Genomic DNA, 26,175 nt, shown 5'->3' on the forward strand with positions numbered 1-26,175 from the left:
GAGTTTATTGTAAGCCTTTATAAAACGTTTTAAACTTCCATTTTCAATCAATTTGAGACAAATCTAACTCAATATAAGATATAGAAAACAATATTTTCGAGTATGTTTTATTAACTAGTGCAGAACAAAAAAAAGAAGTCATTAAAGGCTCAGTTCAAAATGATCATTGGGTCAGTCTCTATATCTCATTTTCATCGTCGTTGAAAGTCTGGATGAGTAGAGGAGGAGCGTATTGAGCCGTTCCCTGGTGATCATCAGAGTCTTGACAAAACGAGAGTATGACAGTATCGATAGACATCTCCACCACTCCAAAAAAGAGATTGGCGACAATATACGCAAAACCGGAGCAAACCTGAACCCACAGTAACCACCACATCAGCCTGTTTCTCAAGACACTTAAAGATTACACCACTCTATTGTTACCAATGAATCATGTCACACATAAATGAAATTCGCATAATCTAACAGTACAATAGTGGTGCATAAATATTAATGGCAGGGCATACCAGCACAGGAAACAGTGGGGAGGAGATCTTGTTGTGTGCAGACTTATATCTAAGAAAAGCGAAAAGTGCACTAGTGAGGGCGACACAAAGCTTCCCAAGAAAGAGGAATCACATCTGCCAACATGTTCACCTTTCCGATCCGAAGTATGTTGCTTATAATCAATTCCGTTGCTATCTCAGAAGCTTTAAATAAACCTTTTCCCGTTATTGCAATCTGGAAGGATGGATATCTTAAGGTATCAAGTAGAAAAGTGAAAGCATTTCTATAAAAATTAAGATGTCATACATTATCGCGATCCAGTTAATTTGAAATTGTCCAGAAGATCCAAGAAGCATGATGGTTCACATGCTTAATAAACCATCCTATACACCTCAGACAACATGGTGAAGTGTGATGTACCATCTTCTCAAACCGGCTTTGAGGCATAGATTTGATACGTTTAAGCCTTTGACGAAGTGCTTCAAGTATGAATCGAGTTGATTCGATAAATGTCACGAGTAAAGAACCAAGAGCAATAGATCCTGCAAGCCGCTTCATCGAAGAGAAAACAGGAAGGAATGAGATATGCGGCTGCATTAGAACGAAACAAAGATCCATCCTGCTATACCATTCCTAAACCCTTTAAAATGTACCATAAAATGAAATCTGATCCACATTCGAGGATTAAATGTGGAAGACTTGTGTTATTAATATTAGTAGAATCCAAAAGGAATAACTTATAAACAATCTTTTCATGATCCATAATCTTACAATTCCTAAAAGATTAGAGTAATCCATTATGAAGCATTTTTTTAAATCTAAGTCCATTGTATTAACTATTCTTGTGCCATTGAGCTAACGGGGTACTTGCACAATTTCTTACCAATGTTTCACCTCGAGCCCAGTAATTCAAAGCAACAGAACCAGCAATAAATGTAGAGGAGAATGCTACGATGAATTGGGTGGCCCAGAAGCCACCAAATAGGTGGAAAAGGATGGCGACAAAAATATGAGAAGTGTAGTGAACTTTATAGCCATTACAGCTCTTTTGTTTTGCTTTGAGATCATAGGCACAGCAGTTAACTTCACAATCATTTTGGATAACACTTCCAGAACTAAAAAGATGGAGAGCAGCGGACAACCAGAACATATAAAAGATTGCTAGTATGGCATATGAGATAATAGGAAAATTATCATTGCCCCTATATCTCCAATGACCTTCGCAGCAACCTGGAAATTGCAGTTGAGCTACTTCAAAAAACACAACAAAGAGGCATGGTACCATTAGAAAATTTACTATCACTAAGACAATTAGAAGATGTCATGTGCTTATTTCTCCAATTCATCCTTGAGGGTAGGATAGGAAAGATCTCTCGGTCACCATCGTTGAAAACGTTAATGCAAAAAAGAGTTGAACAATATCTGTGGCCTGAGTAGTTGGAACAGTGCTGCTGATGAACTGGAGTTTTTCAGACATTCCAAAAGTTATATAAGAAAAAGAGAACAAATATTCACTCTTGAATGAACTATGATTACCGAACAACATTACGTGTTAAACAATTTTTTATGCATACGATAACTCAAGCCCATTTTTGGATCTCCATTTTCCAACAGCATTAGTATTTCAACTGCTTCATTTTTTTTTGGAGAAAGTTTCTACATAGATTCGAATATGAAGTTGTAAGAGTTTACCCTGGATTCTGGGATTCTGTGTTTGATGATTAATAGAGATGCACGTGATAAGCTTTAGCGATGGATGCAGAATACAAACAAAACACACTAATTTCCAGATCATATTTAGTGGAAGATTAGGCTATCTTTCAAACCATTGTAAATATAGAACTACTTACCTTGAGGACAGAGGTTGCCATAAGTACGCGACGGACTATAGCAATAGAAGGTAGGAGAGAAATAATCATCACAACGGTCATGAGGACAGCAACCACATGAAGATGATTTACACCCTGAAAAGGCATAATCCATATCAAGATACATAATGCCTACAATAACAAGAATCTTTTGGAAGAAGAAAGTTGAAGGCTGGGATTGGAAAATGGACTTCTTCCTTCAAAAATTCGAATGGATCTTCGAATTCTTATTCTTTTGCCCTCAACTTCCAACATCCAAACATAACTTAATCGGGCTACAATATTCAGAATTCAAAAGCTTACTCTTGAGGATACATGATAATACAGGTCATGCTCACCAATGATAGGGGAGATTGCATCATGTCCTAGCCATCCAGCTAACGAGCAAGGAGAAAAATATTTCAATGACTTTGTTTTTTAAGTATCTATCAACATTATTTTATAAAACTGCAGTTGGCTGGGGAAAACCAATATCATATTTGCAGATGCTACAACTAGTTTCACGATAACCATAGATATTTATTGAACAACCAAGGATCCATTGATAAACAAGACAATGGTGTATCCACTATCCAACATAGTTGTTCTACTATGGAACCCACTGTCTTAATATTCGAGTCAGTTGTAGCCTCAAGAACTAAACTAATTCTCGAATAACCACCATTTCTTACTGTTAAAATTAGCCAACACACAGAAAAAGCCAAAAAAAAAAAAAGTTAGATCAAGGTCCAAAAGATATGTCAAGGCAAGATTGCTAACCTTTCAAATAGTAAAACATGGTCACAGATACAATGAGAATACTGAAAAGAGTGACTGTAATCGATGGCATTCCAGAAACAAAGCATCGGATCATCATAGGAACAATGGCAGAAATCCTCCACAAAGAAGTAACACAGGCCATGCTTTTCCAACATCTGCCACATATCTCTGCAGATATATTCACAGAAAGAAACCATTCTCAGTTTTAAACATCAATGTGATGGACTGAACATAAACCATTAATTTCACGAGATTGAAATCTTTACAGGTCAGAAAATTAATTTTGAGAGTATTTTTATCCTGAACCCCTCCATCGATCCTCGATCCCATGAACTTTTCTAACATACATGAAAACAGGACATTCTACTTGAATCACTCACAATTTTTCATCGAACAAGACAAGAATAATATTTATAGAATGGTTTAATATTTTCTTCTCAAGTTATCTAAAAAACCGAGATGAACTGGCCTCCAAAGCTCCATTTCGCTGCTACATACTTAATAGAAGAACAGTAAAAATATAAAAGCAAAAACAAAGTAGCCAATCTAATCTTTAATACTGATGACTGAGAGTTAATAGATTTTTGGATGGATTTATCGATTGCAATGTCGTCTATGACTTTCACTCCCCCCATCTCCTCCCAATTCCTCAGAGAAACATTCGATGCACGGGCAATGAACTGACAGCTCCAGTATACTGACAAGGGAAAATAAAAAAGAAAACAAAGTACATTTCAAATCCAGCAGTTCACAGCCCCGTTATATGCCATGAATTTTTCTTTGGTTCCGGGGATCATCAATCAAATCAATAGGTCGAATCTTGTAATACTCTAATTACCATTGACACTCGGAAATATAACTGGATAGCAAGGACCCTGAAGCTGAAGAGATGTGTTCCTGAGTTGAGGAATAATCATAGGTTCTGTCGATCCAGTCGTCGAGTGATAGACTGACATCCCCCTCCGGATAGTCGCAGACCCAATTTAGTTAGTCTTCATATGGGACATGACACAAAAAAAGGTAAAAGCTGGAACTCATAATGGATAAGTGAACTCACATTCATGTAAAAATATTCCAACAAGCACTTTAATTTTTTGCTTCTCTGGTCCGCAAATAGATTTTACAGCCTCACCATTTAATCAGAAAAAGTACAACAGAATGTGAAAAGCTTATATATGATTGAGAATGAATGGATTAATTTAGCAACATGTTCGAGGGTTTAGCTCCTAAATAATCTCAAGACACATACGAATAATTGCTTAATAGATACAAGAATATACAAGGCAAACAAATAATTGAGAATCGATTATTTGTATTTCTAGATATGCTAACATGCCTCCTCAAGATGGAGGTTCCAAGGAAACACCAATCTTGCAAATGATATCTGGAAGACGGGTACCAGATAATGGTTTGGTGAGTGCATCAGCTAGTTGATCGACATAGGAGACATCTGAGACGCAGAGTTTGGATTGTTGCACCAAGTCATGAACAAAATGATAATCCAGAGCGATGTGTTTCATGCGAGAGGCACAGGAAAGGCCGTAGCTGGGCCAGGGGAGCGGGTTGGAAAACTAGCAGTTGCGCTTCAAAGTTAAGCAGCTTTCATGGAGTTCATCAAACGTGATAGATGAGTCACGTGCTTGAATGGCATGAGAAAGTTCTTTGTAGTTCTCATCGAGACCGAAAGATTTTCATATTAAATTTATTTCTAACAGGAAAATGATATTTAATATTTAATTATGATTTTATATTTTTAAATAATTATGTTAAAGATTTTATTTTGATATAATATCTTTCTTAGATTTAATTTCTTTCTTGATAAGATTATGTGTAATATTGAGTTTTACCTTTATAGATTTTATAATATTTATGATAATGATTTACACGATATGGTATTGTTGATTTTGTTTCTAATATAATTCTTGTATATCATATCTTATAGATTTCTGTCAAGATAAATCATAGAAGAGGAAACATTTATAAATAAGAGATGGAGATTCAAAAGCAGAAAGAGAAGAAGAAAAATTCAGAGAGTTTACGTGTAGGATTTTTCGTGGACCCGCTGATGCTGATGAAAGGTCTATTAATTGAAAGGATCAAACGATATCAGATAGAGTTTTAAACCTTGTATAGCTTGCCTTCTCGTTTAAATGTTCTGCTCTGTTAGGTTATCTGATGTTTCTGTTTTCCCTGATGTAATTCTTTTTTAATGAACTGTTAATGATATTTTGCAGGTGTTGTAGAAATTGAGTTTGATTTGATTTTGTCCAGACAGTCAAAAATGGAATAATGAAGGGAAATATAATTTACATATTAAATTTATTTCTCAAGATAGTTTTTCGTGGAGATAGTTTTCGTGGGAGATTTTCGTGGTGGTCTTTCTCTCGATCAAATATACACGCACTTGTGCACGTCATAGATTTCAGAGAAATATTTCTTCAAGGGATGTGCTGTTGTGAAGAGTGCAGATACTGCGTTTTGTCTTGAATATTGGAAACATCTACAAACAACATCCGTGACGAAGTTGGCTGGAGATCGTTTTGTTGCTTTAGTTTTTGACTCACGTTTTTGTTGTTTTCTTGCATAAGTTTTATTCTGGTTATCTGTTTTAGAAAGCGTTTATTTTCTCAACGTGTTGAAGAAATTGATTTTTGTGAAAATTACTAGTGATAGATTTTTGTAAACGTTTTGGTTTTCTAGTAATTAATTTTTGCCCTGAGGCAAATACTTGTGCAAATTTAATCTTGTCCATCTGTTTATTTAAAGTGAATTTGTGTTACAAACTTTGATATTCCGCTGCATGTTTTCTTAAATGTTGTAACATTTGACACAACACTTAATTCTGATAAAACACAAATTCATACTCTTATTTTACTATTATCATATTAACGTACATCTGTCAAGCAATATTCTCAACAGAGACCATTGAGAATTTTGAGTTGAGATCTTCGGCATCAACCGAGACATTCATGAGAGCCAGGGCATCAACATTGGTTTTGATGCCATGGAGAAACTCAGTGATGGATTTTGTACCTTTCACCAGTTGAGAGAGTTGTGCCTTGAGTTGCATAACGCGACCTCGGCTGGGGCCAGCATAAGTCTTGGCAAGTGTGGTCCATGCCTCATAGGATGTGTCAATAAATGGGATGAGAGTAGGAGAGAGTGCACCAATGAGAGCACTGAGCAAGAGTTGGTCCTGACGGATCCAAACGAGTAGTTGGGGTTGGGCACAGTAACGTCGTTGCGGGTGATTGTGGAAGGCGGGCATGTCGTCAAACCATCAACGAAGCGGGAAAGGATTGCCACCAAGCACTGAAGAAGCTCATGGGATCAAGTGCTGCGGTTCTAAAGGCGTTTAGGACTACCTACTGAGGTAACTCTACCATCTCACGCATGCGAGCTGTTTCATTATCAGCAACGGTCTACCTTATTTGGAATATGAGAAATAGAGTTATGTTAGATGACGAAGTACCAATTGTGGAGACATTGTGAAGAAGATTAAGATTCACACTCTCAGATGTTTTTCAACTGAAGGCCGATAACTTGATTTATTGCTTTAAGTGTTGTACTTGATTTTTCATTGTTAGTGTTTGAATTGTTGTTGTCGGTTTCGTTTATCTCCTGGAGATGTCCGGTGTATTGGTAAGACCAACATTTTTTTTTATCATTTTAATGAAATCAATTTATTAAAAAAAAAGTTCATAAGAATCATCAAATACGCGGAAAGGATTGGGAAAAAAAAAAGAAGAGAAAATAGCCCTGCAAGTTCACATATTTTAGGTTTTAGTTATTTAAATTATTAAATTTGATTTTCATTCAATAACTTGAATTTTTTTTATATTTTGACCTTTTTTTTTTAATTCTGAAACCATACAATCCACTGAATATTGTTTATGAAACTGATTCTTTACTATGTTACTCATGTTACAATAATAAAACTTATATTACACACATTAAATATAAATAAACAAATATGATAAAAACCACACTTTTTCTCCACTTTCAATATTAAAGAACGTTTTAATTTACTAGCAAAAAAGCACGTGCATCCGCACGTGAACCCATATTCTAAATAACTAAAAAATAAATTAATAGTAAAAATATTTTTAATCTTTGCATAACGTGATCAAATCCATGAAACAACATTTCGTTCGGAAAAAGATAGATCAAAACAAATTATAAGAATTTAGAATAATGATTTATCAGATTAAGTACTAAATTGAACTAAAATAACAATACAAATACAATGATGTGAAATGATTTGAATTGATTAAGCAATATAAGAGTGTAAATAGAATTATATGAATATATTTTAATTAATTAAACAATATAAGAGTTGAAGAAAACATTTTAGTATATGATGTTGATATTTATCTACTTATTATATCAATTAATTGATAAATATGTTCCTAAAATGTAAAAATTACATCTTGAAAATCTAAAATAGTACTTACTTATAATTTGGAATAATTAAGAACATATGACAACAATTTTTCATTTTAAGTTTTATTCTAAGAGTATTAATTTTTATTGTGAATATCGGTACGGTTGACTCGTCTCACATATAAAAATCGTGAGACATTCTCACAAGAGACTTACTCTACACCAACATAACTTCCAATTTAATTATGTTAACGTTATACTAATAATTATTTGTAGGAACATCTTGCTCTTACTCTTTTTGACTCATTTGTGTCATTTTTTAAAACAATTTTATAATAATTTTATCTATGTACCATTTGACTCTATTTTTTTCAACAAATAATAGATACCATCATTGATTTTTTTTTTTTAGAAAAATAAGCTGAAAAAGTGTCAATTGTGATAAAATTTGTGAATAAGCTCAAATTTTTATTTTTTTTTTCAAATTAAGTGTTTGTTGATTTTTTTTTATTTAATGTGTGCTTACCTTTTTGTCAATATAATTGTCATTATATACTTGTATGTAAATAACTCTACAAATACAAATAAAATGTCATGACATTATTGTTATGATTGAGTACTATTTGATAATATATAAATATGAGGAGACTTAAATAAAATAGAATCTATGAGAGTAATTAAAACAATTAATCATTCAATTTATTTTATTTATTATCAAAATTAGTGGGAAAAAACTTATGAAAAAATTGATTGATTTTCTACATATTTCTTTCTCATTTTAGCAATTGTACAACAATATTTTTCTAGCATCACATCATCCGATGTATGTGGATGAACGATTCATTTGTCCACACTTTTATAGGTACTTCTTATTCAAATTTATTAATTTTTTATTAATATTATTTAAATTCAAAATTAAATTTAGATTTATAATATATTATATTTGTTCATGCATTTAGAAATTAATAGTTTGACAAAATAAATTTAAAATTTTGATTAAATATAATTTTATTTTCAATTCAAATTTTGTATTTAATTAAAAGTAATAATGATTATTTTAATTTTTAATTTTTTCATTTGTCAATATTTAATTTAGAATTTATTTGAATTACTCTTCGTTCAAAACACTCAGATACTTTATCATGAGTCCTTCATATATATAATTTTTTGAAGTTTTTTTTAAAATCTAATTATATTAAAATTTATTTTTAATAATTCATTGAATTCAAATGATAGTGAAATAGAACAATAAATAACATAATTAATTTAATTTAGAATTTAAATGAAAGTCCAAGAAAGTTATTAAAATGGAAAAAATAATTGATATTAATATTAAGTAAATTTAATAGTATGTTTTTTTAAAAAAGTAGCTCAAACATTTAAAAACATGTACATGACTTATTTGCTACATATAAATTAAAATATGAATATAACTCAACTTTATTTACAACAATTAGAAAAATTTTCTATCATCCACACATTTATATGTATATAATATATAATTAAATAAATTTTTTTATTGAAATATGACTTAATTAAATATTATTAGAACGAAAGAAAGATAAGGGAAGAAAGTCAAAATCACAAAATCATAACCATAAAACGTGGTTAATTAGTATTAATTATTAATTAATAGACTAAATGTGAAACTACCACATATGTTACTTAATAATTGTAATGCCCTAGATTTCATATCATTTTAAGCGAAGATTATTGAATTTGAACTAATGTGATTATAGTCGGGTCATTACAAGACCAAATTGGGCCAAGCATATGAATTACACAACTTGTGGACAGAGAGTCTGGCGCCCGAGCGGTAGTTTTTGACCGCTCGAGCGCCAGTGTTCATCCCATATATGTTGCGGGCAGAAGAAGTGGCGCCCGGGCGGTAAAGATCGACCGCCCGAGCGCCAAGGTGCAATTTGGAAATGCTTGGACAGAGAATGCCGCGCCCGAGGGGTAGTTTAGCACCGCCCGAGCGCCGACCGAAATTCATGAAAAATAGACACGTTGCTTTTGCATGCATTAGGATATATAACAAGTTTCATTCCTCAGAATTTTTAAGGAGGAAACCGAGAAGAGCTTCCGGGAACTACAAGAAAATCCTTACGCCTTCATATTGCAATCCGTCTGTCCGATTGTGAATCCGACTTCGGTACTGTTTTCCTATCGTTGACAGCTACTACAAGACGTAAGTTTTGTTACGTTTTGTTAAGATTTGAAATTATGAGGTTGTCATAATCGAATATGATTCAAATATGGTGTTCTTGACATAGTAGACATCATAGAATCGAAGTCAGATTAAGAAACAGATTGATTATGGACTTGTTATGAATTTCAGATATAAATTGACTGAGATGTGATGTCAGATTTGCATTGTGGTTGATTATAAGTTATTAGAATTAGTATATACTGGTATGGCATCACCGATATCGCAAGATTGTACTGTTGTTCCGTCAGAATTTGATAAGACGAGGATGTTTTGATTTGAATAGAATATTGATACAATATATTGATATTGTCATTGCCAGATTGAACATTGACAGGCTTTGAGTCGAGACTTTGATTGTATCAGAGCGACAGAACGAAAGGTATAAATAAATGTTGATTCGGGATTGCACAACTCGAGTTAAGTTTGACTTGAGTTTTCCTAAATCACATACTTTATTTTATGGCATTGATATTTGCAAATTATCAGATTGATATGTTTAGTCTATTGAATTTATAGCAGAGCAAGAGTCCGAGTCTAGGGCAGATCAGCCTAGCTAGGGCAGAACCGCCGAGTCTTTGACAGAACAGCTGAGACTCTAGACTTACGGTGTATCGATGAGCTTAGATGTAGATCGACTTCTATTGTAGACATTCGATACAGCATGCCAAAGTCTAAATTAGATCGGGATCCCTAGATTAGAAATGAGTCCTTGATTTAGGTACAGATTTGCATTGAGTCATGTGGTCAGATCAGATACATGTTTTAATGTTTGTTTATGCTTTTATATATGTGTTATATGATTGCATTGATACATTGTTTATACTGGGATATTTATATCTCACCGGAGTTATCCGGCTGTTGTCTTGTCTGTATGTGTGCATGGCAACAGGTGGGACAGGTTCAGGGTCACAGAGGTGAAGAAAGATCGAGTTAGAGTGGAGACTACGGACTTGGACTAGAGTTAGGGTTTAAACACTTGTTATATAGTTGTTAAACCTTAGTTGAAACTGATTGTATATAGTGCAAGATTTGTACTTTTAATACTGACGTGTATGTTAAGATGTATGTCATTACGTTCCGCATTTTTAAAAAAAAATTAGACACTGTGTATTATAATTTATTAAATTAGTCCCAATGACGATTAATAAGATGATTAGCGTCCGGGTCCCCACAATAATGAAAATAAGTAAGCATGTAAATGATAATTATGTCATTTCTCAATTGAAAAAGAAGCTATTAACAGAAAATTTGAATTCGTTTTCATTATATATTTCTATTTTAAGGTTCTTTTTTTTCTTATTGTCGTTTGAAAAATAAAATCATGTACACTACTGATGAATTATATATATATTGGACATTAAAAAGTTACTAAATTTGAATTAGAATAAAATATAATTACTTAAGTATAATAATATTTTCCAATTCAATTTATTATTATTAAAATGCTATCAATACATTAGATTTATATTGTGCTTAATTTTTTCAAATTTTTCCTCTTTTTTTGTTAATTAAAAACAATAAAAAAAACTAATGAAAAAATTGATTGATTTTCTACATATTTCTTTCTCATTTTATCAACTGTACAACAATATTTTTCTAGTATCATATCATCCAATGTATGTGGATGAACGATTCTTCGTCCACACTTTTATATGTACTTCTGATTCAAATTTATTAACTTTTTTTATTAATATTATTTATATTCACAATTTAGGTTTATAAAATATTATATTTGTTCATGCATTTAAAAATTAATAGTTTGACAAAATAAATTTAAAATTTTGATTAAATATAATTTTATTTTCAATTCAATTCATTTTATTTAGTTTAAAAATAATACTGATTATTTTAAATTTTTTGTTTCTTCATTTATCAATATTAAATTTAGAACGAAAATTATTAAAATGAAAAAAAATAATTGATATTAATATTAAGTAAATTTAATAGTATGTTTATTTAAAATTAGCTCAAACATTTAAGAACATGGAGAAGAAAGTCAAAAACACAAAATAATAACCATAAAATATGGTTAATTAGTATTAATTATTAATTAATGAAATAAATGTGAAATTAACACATATGTTAGCTAATAATGAAAATAAGTAAACATGTGAAAGGTAATAATGTCCGTTCACAATAAGAAAACTTTTCTACTATCCACACTTTTATAGGGATATAGATTTTTTTCAATTTTTATCAGGTTAATTTTAATTTAAGTAATATAAAGTTAATTCTCACAACAGGTGTCACATACGAAAATAACAGTGCCAAATAAATCATATTCGATGGATTTAATGGTTTTAGTCCAAAACAAAACAACAAAAAATCAAATTACTATATGAAAACTGAACTTCGATAATTTAAAAAACTAAACTCAAAACACTAAAATTACAAATTTCCCTAAAAAAACAACTTATCACAGTTTTTTCCGAATATGTTCTTATAACTTATGATTTTATTAGCACATAAGAAACACTAAAATCAGCACATAAGAAATACTAATGTGTCCCTGACATTTTTAGGTCAAGCAAAAACACAGTTAGCCTCAGGGCACGACAAAGTCCTCGAACGAATGGAAAATATACACCTTCAAAAAATTGCACAACTAAGAATGATAAATAGTTGTTTTTATCCCATATTAAATAACACAGATTAATTAACGGCCAACAATCATGGAAAGCCATTCATGGATCGTTTGCACAAATATCTTCTCAGGAAAGCCTGGCGGCGCCACGAGAACACTTCCAGTATATCAAGGCAAAATAATCGCACAGCTTGTTTTTCCCCTCACGTTCTATACGTTGATTGACAGCTGGTTCATGTCAGGTGTGACCAATTTTCACCACGTAGTGTCATGTAATCCAAGTTAATCTCCGTCTGACGAACTACCAGGAGATTCCTTCCTTATCATTTGTATAAGGTCATGCACCACTTCAGACATTGGTGGCCTGTATTCGGGTTCCGTCTGCACATGCAATCTCAGTTGTATAAGAAAGTAATCAGGGGAAACCTGGTCAGATGCTAATTGGGAAGAAGCATGAATAGCTAAAAGAGAGAACTCAAAAAAATTTATGTCGCTGTCTTTTACAACTTTTTTGCTACAAAAAGAATTTATTTAAAATGGACCATGTCTAGACATGATCAATACATCTGGAATATCACACTACTGAACTTTTTACAATCAAAACTTAAGTGAAGCAGAATTAGAAACATGGTATGATCGTAAGCATTCGTGAGAAGCTATAAAACCTGGTGAAAAGGAACATCAAATTTGTCACCTGGACACAGCGGGAGATAATGTCAGCAAAGTGTGATAAAGATTTCACTGGATAATTTCCACTCAGAGCAGGATCAACCATCCGTGACAAGGCGTCAATGTCATGAAGCTGAGGAATTGCCCATCTTACCAGAAATTGGTCTCCTCGAGTCCGTGTCCTAGGCAAGATTTATAGAAAATAAGGTAGTATACAAAGACAAACCAAAAACTAAGCAACTTAATGGAATGAAGTATTACCGATCATAAGACATTCTACCCGTTAACAGTTCCAACATGACGACTCCAAAACTGTAAACAGTCGCTCTTTGAAGTGTATATTCCAGACTCAAACTCGGGGGCACCATATCCATAGGTTGTGAGAAGCTGGCCTGACAACTGACATATAAAGTGGAATAGGCATTAGCATACTTTTTCGGTGGCAAATCACATGAATATTATTAGCAGAAAAACGAAGTTTAATGCTTTCACAAATTGTTTAAGATTTGTAAAGGATGGCTGTTTGGTCAATTTTAATTGTTTCATGAAATACACCAAGCATGATTTCCAAAGTTAATAATGATCTTGAAAAGTACCTGAAATGAAGTATTACATATACAGAGGTTCATGTGTTGGCTTTTAGATTTTGCAGATAAATTAAATTTCATTTTCTTCTTCAACTAGTAATTCTCAGTACAATTGTTCACAACATCTGGTCCTTGGGCAGGTCTTTACCTGTTTGGTTGAAATGTTATTCCACCTTTCAAATGCAGGCAGCGCAAAGATTTCTGCACTGCATCAAACTGTTTTAATGGATTACGCACAGTAGGATGCATCTAGTGGGGTTCATTTTACTAGGACCAAGTCAAAATTTCAAAAAGTACCGTTCCACACAGGATTGAACATGATGAAACAATTGGTGTTTAACAATTCACTGGAGTCACTAGCTAAACAGTTCAAGTTTATTCAATTGTCATATTGTTTCTACTAAATTATCAGCATCAAGGAATTGAATATACATGTTTGGTTGGGATACTGAATTGATATAAAAGTTACCTGACTTACAACTCCAGACGATATCAATGGAGCCAAACCACAATCAGAGACACGGACAGAGAGTTCGTCATCCAGTAGAACATTAGCAGACTTGAAATTTCTGTGAATTACAGGCGGTTCACAGACCTCATGAAGATACCTTCATGAAACAGTTCAGGCAGAATTAGAAACTTAATAATTATTTAACAGCAGAGCCCATAAATGCTATATATCCTCCGGAACGTAAACTTCAAAATCTAGAAAAACATGTGAGGAAATTAAAAAACTAAAAGAATTCTGCCGAAGGAAAGAAAGAAACCATCAGATAGAGAGATGGGTAGATATTGTAGACTATGGTCAATGGAAAGAAACAAATCTTCAATCAATCAGACACAAATTGATTATATTTAATTTCATATTTCAAATTTTAAGAAGAAAACAAAAAATGGTAATCATGTGTATTGGATTAATTTCACTTACTCTAATGCTCTTGCAGCTCCAAGTGCCATCCTGATACGGGTGTTCCATGAAAGTTTTTTCTTAAATTCATCGTCAGAGTGCAGAGCATCCTGAAGTGTTCCAAAGGTACAATATTCATAGATGAGCAGTCTCTGTCCATGCTCAGCGCAATAACCCATGAGCTCAACAACATTAGCATGTCGAATTTTATCGAGATTATTAACCAACTCAATGAATTGATCATCCTTCTGTTGGTTGGTAACTCTTTTGTCCAATTTCTTGATTGCAAGCAACTAAAGAAAAATAGGAGAGAACTAAATTTCAAATAATTTCTTTCAAGTAGTAAGAACTAAGTTTCTTCCAAATGATAGAGATATGCACATAAAAATTTGCAGGAACAAAAACAACTATTGTCACCGTTCATAAATCATTTATTCCATCAGGAAAAGAAACAATCTAAGAGAGAGTGAGTGAGAGAGAGAGAGAGAGAGAGAGAGAGATAAATAGAGAATATTTTGGGTGGATGGTCCCATCAAATCCCTTTTAGCAAAATTATTCTCAGTTCGAAAGTATGATTATTTGAACATCATTCTTCAATTGGGAGCACACAAACTAAGAGGTGAAGTCCTATGCTGCCTGATGTTTACGGCATATTTCCATCTGTTAACAGGCTCATGCTTTCTTGACTGCTTCATATCATTAATAATTTTCCATTTCCATTTTCTTTCCGTGTCTCATCTTTCTTCTATCTTCCAACCTCAATGATTGATGTTAGGGGACGATTGAAGGGCATAACGAGGAGTGCCTTCCTCGTGAGATGAGATAATAAGGCCATGCTCTAGTCTTAGCGGTTGGTTGGTATATCATTTGACATGAATACATTGTGAAGGGAGATACCTCATGAAGGAAGGTGTAAGATAGTGAGCTCTGGGTGCTGGGCACTAGCACACGAAATGGAAGTTGTAATGTGCACAATTATTGGTGTTACACCAGGTATAGCTCAGCCAGTGCAAGACCATTTTTTAGGTGATTACTACTATTTACCAGTTGAGGAGTAAATTTGATGTGAATAGTGGAAATAGTGAGACTGGTCGAGTTCAATAGTACTTTGATACATTGTGTGCATAATAGAGGGATTGTCTCCAAGATATAAAGATTCTATATTTTATGCGATATCATGTACATATTTGAGGTGAATATGAATATCTGATGACTACATGTTTTCGCTCTTAGAAATCCACCCAAGTTAAGGATATATACTTTTTTTTAAAATACCCATAAAGGAGATTAGCAAACATTTACAAGAGCACATTGGGCTACATTAGTTGAGGTGGAAGGCATCAGGATGCACCAGCCTTATAAATCCACAGTCTCGGGAGTAATAAGTAATTAAACAGAGAAAGAACCCCTTTTCCTGCCATCGGTTTGAATTTGCAATCCATTTTATACACAGCTCGTACTTCCATACATATCACCTAGTCACTATGAGATCTAGATGCCTAAATATATATGAAAACTACAGGAAAAAGAAATCTGACACCCGGAAAGAAAAAAAAGTTATAAATGATTTAGCCTGTATTAATGGTTGAAAGTATTACCTTTCCATCAGGTAGATCTGCTCTGTAAACATTTCCTAGCATTCCAACCCCAATAAGATTTTCTTGTGAAAAGCTATTAGTATACTGCTGAAGAGATGCTATTGTGTAAGCTTTCACAGAAGTGGCAGGAAGACGCAAAGGCTTTTCTGCCAAGGCTTCAACTGCTGCAATAGGGTTTACAATAACCTTCTGTGGGGGAAAAGGTTGGGGTGGGGGTGGGGGTGGAGTTGGAGGTGGAGGCGGAGGTGGTGGTGGCATTACATCCAAGTCAAAGCCACTCAAGTCTATCTCATGATAATTCTTCCTAGGTACTCCACCCATCTGTTTCTTATTCACCTCCTCTTCATCACCACGTGGTTTGGGAATTGAACCAAATGCTCTAGGTTTATTCTCTTCCTTTGGCCTCACAAGAACTACAGGGGAAGCTGTTCACAAAATAAAAAATGTGTCATTATAACGGGCTCTTGGCATGGAATATATGTTTCCATTCAATAGTCCAAAGCACTTCTGTTTTCATGTATATAAATTACAAACACGAGCATTTTCTTTAAAAAAAAAGTTGCTCATAAAACTAACCATTTTTACAAACTTCACAAATTTATAAATGACTCTGAAAGGTGCCGGAAAATTCAATATTGAACTACTTTAAACATATTTAGTAACTGAAGCTTCAATCCCAAGCTCATGGAAAACAGGAAAAGTGTGTTTTAGAACATGCAAATATATGAAAAGAACTTTTCATTACCCTTCTCTTCATCATTTCTTGGTTGGATAACTAAACCACCATCTTGAGGATTTTCTCTAGCTCCAGTATATGGAGTTACTTCGCGCTGTTTTGGGGTTCTATATGTTTCTCTTCTTTCACGAAGGCATCTTGGCACAAAAAGTAGGGCTGCTAGTAGGATTATTATGAATGATAACACGGATGCAATGGAGATCCATACAATTCTCTTTGTGCCCAAAGATTTTTTTGAATTTTGAAAATTTGATTCCTTTGAATTAGACGGCCCATCGGCCTGTTTTCCAGGTCTTTGTCCGGAAGCTGAAGGCGACCTGTTGGGCGTTGGTGGTGTTTTATCAGAAGTTGGTCCAGGAAAAAATGGTGGCGCTGGTGGTCCTGAGGCTATTGGTGGGGATAGTGGTGCAATGTTAATATTGAACAGATTCCCATCTTTTCTGCAGGTCAGAAAAGAAAATTAGGAATGAGATAAGAAAATCACCAATACTAAGATATTTCTGGTAGTTTCTACAGGATGGTATTGTGGATTTTTTATATATTTTAAACTAGCATTGCAGCAAACAAGTTTTGTGCAGAAGGAAGTTGCTACAATTACAGAATTCGAGCTATTGTTACTCCCGGTTCCAACAATATACTTATCCACGAGGGAGGGGCCAAGACAAAATTATCTATGTTTTCTGATATATCAAAAGGTAGAACAAATGAAAGTGCTTCTGCAACTCATTTTACAATTTCATTTTTCACATAAAACATTTCATTGTTTGAGAACTGATCATAGGAGACCTTTTTCTTGTACAAGCGAAGGCAATAAATTAAAAATGCAATTTGCAAGTAAGATTTTACATAATGCTAAAATATAAATTTGGATGCAAGACTTCAGTCCTGTGCTCAGATAAAAATTTTACGGATTAAGAAATCTTATCATTTTCTGCCACATGACAAGAGATAAATGAATACGAGGATGCACAAATATCACGTAAGACTGACATAAATTCAACAAAAGGGAATCCTATCAATTTCACTATCAACTTGTCAGAAAAACGCGCTGAAACAAAATTGAGTATTTCAGACCTACCGAAAATTGGGAATGCTCGACACCTTTTCAGGTATTGGTCCAGAAAATAGATTATTCCTTATATCTCTGTCAGATTGAAAGAGACATTTAATGGGCTTGTTACCGGAATTCGTTAAGGATGACAGAATATTACATGGTAAGAGTTATACAAATCTCTAAGAGGAGGATCTTGTAAGACATCAAGAGTTCCAGAGAGCTGATTATTCTGCAAATGACTGCCAATTATGAAATTAATAGCAATTATATTCCCCCCCACCCCCAAAAAAAACACAGAAATAATGAATTAACAGAAGAAGGCAATATACTCACAGGGTAGTAAGAGCTGACAAATTTCCCATTGATGGTGGCAACTCCCCACTCAAGTTGTTACTCGAAAAATCTCTGTGAAAGAAAATTTTGGGATCCATTACATACATCATAACATCATTGTCCCAATAATAGATGCTTCGGTATTTGGTACGCACAAATTAACCAACAGTGTCAGGCCTTCAAAAGCATCTGGAATTTCTCCAGTTAATTCATTGTTGTTAAGAGACCTGAAAGAAACCATAAATTGTGAAGGAAAGATGACAGCTAAATAGTTGAGAGTTAACCGATGGACAAATTAGTGGTTATCAATACTTACATCGCTGATAGTTTGCTCAAAGATGATACAGAACTAGGTATATTGCCAGTCAGCTTGTTATCTGAAAGAAAACTGCCGAACGTAAAGAAAATTGATCACATTTCTCGTTTGGATAGGAGCATAAAATAACTTGCAACAGACAAAAAGGTAATGTAGAATATGAACTCTGCTTCCATTTTTCCTCAATTTACTATCAGTTTTATCCAGAATGTGCCAGAACATACAAGGTTACCAATGTATCAGGTAAACTATTAGGAATGCTGCCCCCAATAAGGTTGTTGCTCAGTTCTCTGCGATAAAACCAAGAAGCTGTTAACCGCAAGATAGGCAACACAACATAAATTATTTGACTGAGACATAAAAACAGGGTTCTTTCTATTACACCAAAACGGGGTTCTTTCTATAACACCAAGCAAAAAACTGAGGGAGGATGGGATTGACATTGTGGGATCAAGTGAGACCAAGTTATGATACATATAGAATCAAATCAAGAAGCATAATCCAATGGTTACTAGTGCACCAAGAATATATTGCCCCACACAGTAACAATTCCTGCACATATTTACTTTCAGAAGAAAAATGCAAATGTGATTGTTAGAGTGGCAACTCACATATCTTGAATGGAAGAAAATGCTCCAAGATTGTCACCCAACTCTCCACCTAAATTCGCTCCAATAAGTTTTCTACAAAATGAGATGCAATGCTATAAGCACTTAAATTCTCCTTAACTACCATAAAAGGCAAGTTAGAATGAAGAGATCCTTACATTGAAATTATGAATGAGTTAGTAATATCACAGCCAACACCTTGCCAAGGTTGGGCACATGGGTCTCCACCAGTGGCAACCCACCCCGGAACAGAGGGAGATCCCAATGAAACATATAAACTATTGATAGCAGCAACTAATCCAAAAATAACATAAAACCAAAAGCAAAATTACGGTAATTAGTATAATCGGTTGGGTTAAGAATATAACATGCATGTTCAAACAAGAATGTCGACATAGAATGCGTCGAACAGATAAAGAAACAAACATTCGACTATTTCTCATCCTATAAAAAGCTCAACCAAAAAGTCATAAAATGAAATTAAACATTCTAATGTATGCTAAAAATAGCATGCAGCATGAAGATTACTATATGGATATAGGATAAAATTGATATTTTGATTCTTAAATTGCCCCCACTATCTCATTTTCTGGTTCTGGCCCACCTTGGGCTAGTTTAGATCCAATGTTCCATCTAAGAACAAACTGCTACCTTTCACCAAAACAGTGATGAATGCAGTCTCATAACAACATTATCCTCCAATGGCTTATAGTCCATTTGGCACAAACGTCTCATGTTTGGGACAAAGTCTCGGGTTGAACAGTCCATTGTAACAAACCCTTCTCCAAACTAAAAAAAAAAGAGCCTTATCTCTATGCTCAAAATATAGGTATAAATTCTTGCTTAACACCAAAGTACGCTAATAAATAAGGTTGTTAGTTGTCGAAATATCCGAACAATCCAAGATAAATTACAAAATCAATCTTCACCAAAGTTGTTCATGCTGAGAACTAACATTTGAGCTTCACGAGTAAGAAAAAACCAGCATACAACAAATCTCCTTAGCTGTAGTTGGACTCACCATCATTAGGATTGGTATACCCAAAGCACATTCGGATAGCGCAAACCAAAGTAAACCCAAGCAAGATCTCCAAACCGAGGCAACTCACACCAGATTTGTTCCCACCCATTGATCCAAATTATTACACGGTTATCTTCAATCTACCTTCCGGAAAAGCACTCCGCAAAGCCAATACATACCACGTCCATCCAATCTGCAAAAAGTACACCGTAAAGAAAAGGAAAAAAGAAATCCAGATGCAAGAATCTCTCCAACTCCCCACATTCTGGAGCAAAACAAGTAAACTGCACTTTACAAAATTATTAAAATTACCGCCAGTCATCACCAAACAAAAAAAGGTGGAACTACAATAAATGAGCAAAACTGAACTGACCACCCTTGAAAACAAAATTTAAAGGAAATCATCACCAAATGACGATACCTCATTGATGGAACCTAGCCTTAATGATCCATCCATCAACTCCCAGAAAAAACCAAAAAAAAAAAACATTTATAACAAATTATTACCCACAAAAAAGGGTTGAACTAACTCCTAAGATAGCATTAATTAAGCAAAAAAAAACACACACACAAGATTGAACTAAAGAAAGCAGGAAAAGAGGAAAGGCAACAGCACCTTTAGATTTAGCTGGAAACGGGCAAAAAGCTTCAATAAAGTTGATGAGATTTGGAAACTCTTTCCCTTCCAGAGGAGTTTCTCTCTCCTGAAAAGCAAGCAAATGCTGAATGAATGAAATGAGAGTGAGTGAAAAGTCAGACGCACCTATCTGCTTTGTACAGCAGTAAAATTTTACCACACGCCATTCCCAGCGCGTGGACCCAGTCCCCGGCCCACAAACTTGTTCGGTTTCTCCCGATAACGGTCTGTTAACACGAGTGGCGCGTGGGATGCAGACTGCGTGTCAGTAAACGGTCTTCTTTAATCAAATGACGTGATAATTTTGTTAGCTTTCAGTTAAATCAAACTAAAACTAAGTGATTTCCTTGTCATAAATACTTACGTATCAACACAATTTTTGTTTTTTAGATAGATAAATTATTTTTATTTTATTATGCATTATCCCAATAGATTTTATTCGTGAATAACTAAATAATCTAATAATTGACATTTTAGACCCTTTGAACAAAAAAAAGGAATAAATTTTGGCTGGGGGAATGGATAGAATTCAATGATGGAGAGGGAACGTGGGGTTGGTGTGTGTAATTAAAATTCCGAAGATGGTATTCCAATTTGTTAATAATAATATTTAACGTTAAAAACGTTATCGAATACTCAAAAAACTAAGAAAAAAACTTGATTGAGACGATCTCACGAGTCGTATTTTGTGAGACGGATTTCTTATTTGGGTCATCCATGAAAAAATATTACTTTTAATGCTAAGAGTATTACTTTTTATTGTGAATAACGGTAGGATTGGCCCGTCTCACAGATAAAAATTCATGAGATCGTATCACAAAAGACATACTAAAAAACTAATAGTTTTGGGTTTAAATTTCATAACTGCTGAGATATTTGTTTGCTGTGGTTTGATTTGCCTCATAACTAACAATACTAGGTTAATATTTTTTTAGGCGTCCTGAAAAACATTTTTTATTCAGACTTTGGTAAGATAGATCTAATTTTTTTAAAATTACTTATCTGTCACTGTCTCACGGGTGGTCTTAAGACAGTCAAAATGGATAAGCCCAAAGGCTTTCAGTAATCACACATTCTACAATTGAATAATCGCCTCAATGACTTATTAGGCAGGGATATTATTCTATTAAATTTTTTAAGAACAATCAGTTTCATTTTTCTAATTTTATCTCTGCCTCGATCCACCACACTGCAGGAGAGTGTTTCTGTGATTTCGACAGATTTTTCAGATGATTATTACACAGTTCTTACCTGGATTTTCTACTGCTTTTGATAAGCCAACAACGCTTTAATGTTAACTACAAGATGAAAAATATGTCCCCACAAAAGTGTAATGGGCCGTTAAACATCAGTGGCTTCCACGTCTAGATAAGTACTGAGAAACACAAGGAACATGTTATCAAGAAACATAATCCTTTGACAGTTGTACATACAATCAGGCTTAGTGACTATAGTTCTGCTAAAACTTTCACATGGCAATATCTGGGTCCAGCCTTCTCTGGATAGCAGCTGCTGCCTACGAATTCGAAGTTGAGAGAATGGTTAGTGGACAACCACAAGTAAAGACTCCTTTAAAACTACATCAATGTTATTCTCACCTCGAAGTTACCAAGTTTGTATTGGTATGCCATCTCTTCCCTCAGCTGAGCTTGCTCTTTCATTGCTTGAGCCTAGAATTTTAGACAGTGAAACAATTGACACGTGTTTTTCAAATATGAAGTTAGATGGAGAGAAATAAGAATCTTCAAACAAAATGATACCATTCCACTTTGCATGGAATGCTTTAATGCTACCACTTGTTCTTCCTTCTGTCTTTCACGCTCTATCCGAAGTTCTTGCCTGAAAATTGGGCAGAGAAAAGAAGGAAGTGAATGAGACACCATTTGTTGAAAAAAATCTCGGTTAACTGAAACTATGTAAGACAACAATAAGAATATAATCACCACTAAAGATTTAGCATTATACTCCATAGCAACCACAGAGCATTAGATATTGAAAATGCAGTATTTTGTCCGAACGTTGACGAAAAAGCATCGTATTACTTTAATTGCACGAGTTCGAAGAGACGGCCAAAATCTATTTTTCTACTATATAAAATATAAATTCAATGATGAATAATTTGTTGGTTAGTCTTCATAGATAGACCACATGGTTGGCGTCTCTGAATATGGAAGTTAATGAACATTTGCTAAAATTTAAACTAACCTCCGCTGTTCTTCATCATTGAACACAGTTCGTTCCGAGTCCTGAACCTTTGAAAATCCCTTTTTCTGTTGCTTTTTCATTTTAGCATGATAGTAAGCATCAAGATCATAATATCTGCAACCATGAATAATAGAGGGAAAATCAGCGTCCAGATAGCAAGGAATGCTCTAAAAAAAGATAACACTCCTCACTCCTTGGGCGGCTAACACACATGTATCACAACCCAAGCAAGAAGAAAAGCCAACAATAGTAAGGGAGAGGAGAAAAGAAGAGAAAAATAATAGACTTAAAAACCAACAAGTTATTATTTAGGAAGACTCACTTTTTTGATGGAAATGTAGCCGTGTTATGATCTTCCATGAAACTGCAAATACATACATGTATCAATTATTAGATAATATGAAGGTACCCAACACAACATTAAACTCGTCCCGTCCTTATTCATCTATCAAAGAACAGTATTCGTACACGATACTAACTAAAATATCGAAAATTACTCTTTGAACAGCTGCTTCTCTTCCCAATTAGGCAGACTTTCCAGATTCACCTGTTTGAACATATAAAAAGTTCTGGATTTTTAATCAGGGTAAAAGCTCAAAAGTACTTTAAAAACTGATGCACAAGGCTTATATATCTCACATATCCGATGGAGCAGACGAAAAGGCACCATGCAAGAAAAATTCACAGCAAATCATTAAGCAATTTCTCCACAATAATGCCACGAAATGTGCAAGGGACGCAAGTGCATTAGAATTTCAGCTGAACATGTGAACATAGACCACATGGAAACATGTTACAGGTTCAGGGAAAAAAAACTCAGGATTAACCAAAAAGGGTTACCTCCTTTACTTCTGCTAACCATGCAGTAAATTCCGGTCTTTTATTCCTAAAACAAAACAATTTTGTCACACAATTGTCTCAAAAGTGGCCCAACTACCAACATGAGATCTCAAAATGAAGGCAATAAAATAAAATAATCTGCAAGGACTTGGACCACGTCAATGCAGGATTAACAGACCGCACGTCTTGCATGCACCAGGAAATTGGAAGAACAAAAGATCTAACAGTCATAAAATAGCAGTTTCAGACTTTCAACTTGACAATGACCAAGTTGTACTTGCTGTACCAACATGGCAGCAAGGTTGAGAACCACATACTAGACATCATCAGTCACCATTATCCAATAATCCAATTCAACCAAATAGTTAACTGGTGAAAAACACAGTCTGAGAAATTGTTAACCACTACTAAGTCCTTTTCAAGAAATAAATATAGCGGCATGTTTTCCACCTTAAAATATTTGTGGGGATGCAAGCTTTCACACTAAATTCCACTGAAACATTCACCACCTTCTATCGTGCAGCAGCTTCCACTGCTAGTTTCATTATATGATCATTATCACTTTCGACAAAGAATCACAAATTCTAGAGGCACATTCGTTCAGAATTCAGATACAGAGAAGGAACTGCCATGTGTTGAAGTAAAGGAACGGTAAACTACAAACATGTGACCCCAAAATATTTAAAAAAATCTGGAGCTAACGTTTTATAACAGAAGGACATTACGGCCTAGCAATCCTGCCAAAGGGATAATTTGATGCTACATCCAAAGATGGGCATTTGTTCTTACATGTAAGGTCCATAAGTTTTTCAGTAACCCGACATACAAGAACAAATACCAACAATTGGATGACCCTGCCATATGGGTTCCCCTGCCAAAGTAGCATATGATCTTACCATTTAAACAGCACATCTGCAAATTCATTTAACAAAGCAGAAATAGACAACCATATTCAGCTACTCCTTACTTCCGAGCGCCAATTTGAATTTCAAATTATCACCGATACCAATTCCCAACCAAGAGACAAAAAATTACACCAAAACACTCCATACACGAACTATTCTCAAATATAAAAAAAAACGCTAATGTTAATATTACTCAGAAGAAGAGTAAAAGAATGAGTAAACGCACCACATATCAGTTTCTTTGATAATTCCATACTTTCCCCAAGAGTTGGTGACTGCACCTTTCTTCCCTTTATCTTTCTCTTTCTTTTTATCACGCCTTCTCTTATCCTTCCTCTTCTTCTCTTCTTCTCTTCTCTTCCTTTTCTTCTCCTTCCTCTCCTCCTTCTTCCTCTCCTTCCTCCGGCGCCTCCTCTTCTCCTCCGAATCCGATGAGTAGTCAGACTCGGATTCCGACTCTGAATCGTAATCTGAGAATGACGTACAAGAATCAGAGTCTCTCGACCGTTTTCTCCTCGAAGTGGAGGTTCGGGTTTTTCTCTTACTGCTCTTGCTTCGTTTTCTCCTAGCTTCCGATTTTCTGGATCCCTCTTCGAGGTCGGAGTCTGAGTCGGAGTCCGGGTCGGGTTCTGACTCGGATTCATGATTGGATTTGGACATACGGTGCCTGTGTTTAGACGGAGCGGCTCCGTTGGCCGCTTCGGCGATTGAGTTCCTGTCCTTGCCCATTTTTCGCTCGACGGTGGGGGAAATCGAGAGGAAAGAGCTCAGCCCCTTGTATGACACAGCTAATGGCGTGAGTGCGACTCTACGATTTAAATGGAAATAAACGTTTTCTGGCACAACCACATTTTATCACCAAATTAGAAAGAAAAAAAAACATTTCTCCAACTTTTTTAAAAAAAAATCTCAGTAATTATAGATGGAGAACTTTTTTTAAAAAGTTTAACCAGAGTTACTTTCTTAACTGTCCTGATAATTATTATTTGACAAAAATTTGTGTGGGACGGTCTCACGAGTCATATTTTTTAAACAGATCTCTTATTTCGATCATCAATGAAAAATATCACTTTTATGTTAAGAGTATTACTTTTTATTGTGAATATTGGTAGGATTGATCCTTTCTCACTAATAAAGAACCGTGAAGATATCTCACAAGATACCTACTTTTATCATTTTTATTAGAAGAAGATTGGTTTTTTATTACTGAAAATTATTTTGAAAATGATGATTTTTTTAAAAAATATTTTCTAAAAGCTAAATTAGAAATTGTAATGATATATTTTCTGCCCTTTTAAGAAAAATAACATGAAAACTTTTATAAAACAGCCAATGCATCGATATATCCATTATTGTTTTCATTTAAATAATTTTTGGAAATTCCGTCAAGAATTTTTTTAATATCTTTGATAGGACTCGTTTAGTTTTCGTTTCTCTTAATAAAAAATCCCCATTCTCATAATAACA

At 34.3% G+C, this 26,175-nt stretch overlaps 3 protein-coding genes across 3 annotated transcripts; all 3 read right to left on the minus strand.

Moving 5' to 3' along the window:
- On the minus strand, window positions 1-6,585 carry LOC142535481 (choline transporter protein 1-like). The gene is made up of 9 exons (XM_075641802.1): window positions 6,147-6,585; window positions 4,513-4,821; window positions 3,952-4,105; window positions 3,114-3,810; window positions 2,693-2,731; window positions 2,337-2,450; window positions 1,370-1,716; window positions 793-1,077; window positions 1-720 (listed from the first exon to the last, which is right to left on the minus strand). Exons 4-8 carry the CDS (start codon window positions 3,253-3,255, stop codon window positions 808-810), a joined length of 912 nt encoding a protein of 303 aa, XP_075497917.1. The 5' UTR covers window positions 3,256-3,810; window positions 3,952-4,105; window positions 4,513-4,821; window positions 6,147-6,585; the 3' UTR covers window positions 1-720; window positions 793-807.
- A 5,506-nt stretch (window positions 6,586-12,091) lies between these two features.
- Window positions 12,092-20,885, minus strand: LOC142535497 (protein STRUBBELIG-RECEPTOR FAMILY 3-like). Its single transcript, XM_075641804.1, is given in 18 exon segments — window positions 12,092-12,673; window positions 12,987-13,143; window positions 13,223-13,281; window positions 13,283-13,360; window positions 14,018-14,156; window positions 14,477-14,748; window positions 16,054-16,478; window positions 16,799-17,229; window positions 17,868-17,933; window positions 18,017-18,082; window positions 18,177-18,248; window positions 18,332-18,403; window positions 18,493-18,564; window positions 18,717-18,782; window positions 19,104-19,175; window positions 19,259-19,394; window positions 20,122-20,314; window positions 20,738-20,885. Coding segments are annotated over 17 exon segments (2,391 nt in total). The 5' UTR covers window positions 20,231-20,314; window positions 20,738-20,885; the 3' UTR covers window positions 12,092-12,574.
- A 1,172-nt stretch (window positions 20,886-22,057) lies between these two features.
- LOC142535513 (uncharacterized) lies at window positions 22,058-25,511 on the minus strand. The gene is made up of 8 exons (XM_075641808.1): window positions 24,935-25,511; window positions 23,804-23,849; window positions 23,461-23,510; window positions 23,286-23,327; window positions 22,964-23,077; window positions 22,519-22,597; window positions 22,357-22,428; window positions 22,058-22,274 (listed from the first exon to the last, which is right to left on the minus strand). Exons 1-8 carry the CDS (start codon window positions 25,435-25,437, stop codon window positions 22,227-22,229), a joined length of 954 nt encoding a protein of 317 aa, XP_075497923.1. The 5' UTR covers window positions 25,438-25,511; the 3' UTR covers window positions 22,058-22,226.
- Between the last annotated feature and the right edge of the window lie 664 nt (window positions 25,512-26,175).

This window comes from Primulina tabacum, chromosome 2 (genome assembly GCF_025594145.1).
Source record: "Primulina tabacum isolate GXHZ01 chromosome 2, ASM2559414v2, whole genome shotgun sequence".
Classification (NCBI taxonomy): Eukaryota; Viridiplantae; Streptophyta; class Magnoliopsida; order Lamiales; family Gesneriaceae; genus Primulina; species Primulina tabacum.